This window comes from Triticum dicoccoides, unplaced genomic scaffold, assembly GCF_002162155.2.
Source record: "Triticum dicoccoides isolate Atlit2015 ecotype Zavitan unplaced genomic scaffold, WEW_v2.0 scaffold82739, whole genome shotgun sequence".
Classification (NCBI taxonomy): Eukaryota; Viridiplantae; Streptophyta; class Magnoliopsida; order Poales; family Poaceae; genus Triticum; species Triticum dicoccoides.
Window position 1 is genome coordinate 1 of NW_021303045.1, and position 3,451 is coordinate 3,451.

At 38.2% G+C, this 3,451-nt stretch overlaps 1 protein-coding gene across 1 annotated transcript; it reads right to left on the reverse strand.

The window, feature by feature from the left end:
* Positions 1 to 2,439: 2,439 nt before the first annotated feature.
* LOC119348042 (probable LRR receptor-like serine/threonine-protein kinase At1g63430) lies at positions 2,440 to 3,160 on the reverse strand. The gene is made up of 4 exons (XM_037616437.1): positions 3,052 to 3,160; positions 2,838 to 2,969; positions 2,591 to 2,748; positions 2,440 to 2,500 (listed from the first exon to the last, which is right to left on the reverse strand). The coding sequence occupies exons 2-4, from the start codon at positions 2,887 to 2,889 to the stop codon at positions 2,480 to 2,482; spliced, it is 231 nt and encodes a 76-aa protein (XP_037472334.1). The 5' UTR covers positions 2,890 to 2,969; positions 3,052 to 3,160; the 3' UTR covers positions 2,440 to 2,479.
* Between the last annotated feature and the right edge of the window lie 291 nt (positions 3,161 to 3,451).

Here is a 3,451-nt window from a genome sequence, read left to right on the forward strand (position 1 = left end):
TTCCCGAGGTAACATTGGGGTAATCTATGAATATGGGTTGATGCATGTTTTCGTCCTACTTTCACTAGTAGAAATCTTGGGGCACTCTTTGAGTTTCTTTGTGTTTTATTATGATATTGTATAATCAAATCACATATACTCGTGGTGACATTGGAATATCTTGGTGACCTTAGAGTTGGTTGATGTGTATCATATGGTGTTCTTTTAGTACGAACTCTTGGATAGATCGATCGAAAAGCATAACTTGGTGTTATTTTAGTACGAAATCTTGGAAAGATTTATCAAAAATAATAACTTTGAGGCGGTTTCGTACCCTACCAACAATTTCTTCTTATGTTCTCTGCTACTTAGGAATTTTGAAGTGATTCTTCATCGCACGTTGAGGATTGTTATGTGATCGAATTATATTAGCACCGTTGGGAGATTGCACTAGTAAAAGTACTCACTTTTTAATTGTTCCTATTACAAAAATCAATATCTACTATCATTACTACACCTGTGTCACCATCTCTTCGCCGAACTAGTGCTTCTATACAATTTTTCATTGTATTTAATGTGTTGGGAGACACAAGAGATTTCTTACAATTTGGTTGCAGGGATTTTTGAGAGACATCATCTTCATCCTACGTCTCCCATGGATTGATAATGCACTTGAGGAAAATTGCTACTGTCCTACAAAATTTGTGCTTGAAGGCCCAACACAAGTCTATAAGAATAAAGTTGTGTAGTAGACGCCAGCGGGATGGGACTATTAATTAGAATCTGTAATTTTTGCACAGGTGTAAGCCAAACTCCGTTTGATGCAGCCGTGAGGGATGGAGGGCAGGTTGTGAGGTCCAATAGTTTTAGTGGCCCAAAACTAAAAGAAAATTGGCCCATTGACTTATGAAGCTACAAACAATGTACGAAACCGAACACGGAACCAAGTGACGTACCAAAATAGACGACATTGTGGGAGATAAAAGCAATAGCCTTTTTATTATTACTAGGAAACAATGCCCGTGCCTTGCAACGGGAGAAACAATCCACCCACATGACCATGTAATTTGTGAATGCATGGCACGATATTCTATAAGCTGAAATAAAAAGATAAAATAAGCAAAGCTAGAGGATTTACATACATCTCTAGTGACAAGATTAATTGTGCAAAGCAAAAAAGGATAGCAATGTATCAACGGACTTAGCTTGATGCCACATCAATTCACATGTTCGAAGTTTGATCCTCAAACGGACCAATCTTGAAAATATTTTGTTGTTGAATAAATATGAACCGAAGGAATCAAACATATAAAATAATTCTAAGCAATTAAGAATCTACAATTGACACATAATCGTGGTGCTAATAGCAAAATGGCCATTTTCTTAAACAAATTTTAGAACCAAAGATATTAAATGGGAAACTTCTGGCTTCTGAGATAATGGAACTGGGTTTTCTCATGCAGCTCAAGTACATCCTTACCTTCTCATTTAGAACCTGAAAGCTGAAAAGAAGCAAAAAAGAAAGTCAAATTTGTGGTCACTGAAAACATTAACAATGTAAACCAAAAATACAGTCTTCGCACGACTACCTTATCAGAGAACTTGTATATATTTGAAGGTGTGTCTAGAAGGCAATTAATTAAGTCTTAACTGATGGATTGCGATTTATCAGAAAAATGGTTTTTTTTCAGTCAGCAAATGATGAAAAAATGCATCCTACGCTCCAAATGGAAGGTAAATGCTGCATTTTGGAGAAAACAACATTCTAAACATGTTAAGAAACATGAATATAAGCAAAATCAGGGAAATTATTAAAGATGATTTTACTATTCTTGGAAGCAAGATAAGTTCGTTCGGATGTTGTCGAATTCATTTATTGTCCAACATTATAGTGTTACTAACATGTCTACACTATTAACTAAAATGCTAACTAAGTGGGAACTATTCTGTACCTTGCAGTTGTGTTTTCTAGAGCTCACTGATCACAAGGGAAACAACACACGTGACAGGAGGAGGGGGCAGGGAGCAGCATTGGAACTTATAGCGAAAGCGGAAGGCATGGCAATTCTGGGCAGCATTCATGGTGCTGTTGGAAAACATGTGAGTGCAAGCATGATATTGAAGGTGCTATGCCACTGCATCTATTTAATAAAATGTGCAAAGCTAATTAACCTTGAAAGATCCGCTTGGCTAATTAACCTTGAAAGATCCGCTTGTTGAGTTCATCCTCTACATATCTATACACGAAATTTATTCAGGTAAAAATCCATTTTCTTTAACACCGAAAGAATCATAAAAATTGATTGACTTAAATGCAATATCACAATAAAATGGATCTGATGAGAAAGAGGAAAGATGGATCGCTTTGCTTACCGACAAAGACGGATGATGAACCCTGGGTCGAGGCGTTGACATGGCCTTGTGTAGGCTGGCGACGCGGATCTGTCTTCCCACACCCATGTACAGGCCGGAGCTCTCCCGTCGCGTCGCCGGTGGGGCTTCAGTAGACGACGCCGTCAGCCTGCTCATAAGAATGATTTCTGTCAAGTCATGAGCAATTGTCTGAAGTGGATTTCAAAGTTCAGTTTGTACAGAAAAGCCATGCAAGTACCTTGGGGGTAGAATCTTCTATAACGTATACTGAATTGGAGTTCAGCTCTGATATAGCGAAAGGCGGCTGCGACTCGGTGTGCAGATACCTTAAACCTTGGGCGATGCTGATGGCTATTTTCATTCGTCTGAGCCAAGAGAATTGGGCCGCTTCTCCATCTAAAGGAAGAAAACAAATGAGATCAAATTACGATGTACAGAAAATGCAAAATATTTCTGTCATAACGAAATTGAAGAGATAGACTTACGGTGTAGGTGCTCGTACAGGGTCCCATTTGATGCGTACTCAAAGAGTAACATCCTCGAGAATGGGTCACTCTCTCTGCAATAGCCCAGAAAGTTTGCTATGTTCTCATGACTCAACCTTGCCAGATCATAACCTACAATGTTCATCCCATTTTATTTATTTATTATTTGAGTTAAAAGGTGTTTCTGAGTCACAATTTTAGACAAACGAACTACCTTGTTTTGGTAAAAGAGCTCATGCTCGCTAGTCCAATGACCTTCAAAGGCGCATAATCATATGACAAAAACCTCAGGTCCATCCTTCATTGTTCCTTTGTAGACAACAATCTCCGGAGTTGAGCCAATTATGTTGCTAAAATCCTCACGCGCTACTTCAAGTTCCTGGCGACTCAACTTTGGCAAACTTTTCAGCATATCAGAATCTGAGGAAAGCATGAACGCATTAGCAACAATATATGTTAGACAAAATAATCAATTTGTTTGGGCAAAATTTGTATTAGTAAACGTAGGAGTTTGATCCGATTCTAACATAGGTGCAGATATGCCAAAGCTCAACCAATTGTCTAAAGTTTGTTTAGTGAAACAAATGAGCGCCCTACTACATTATAGCAATATA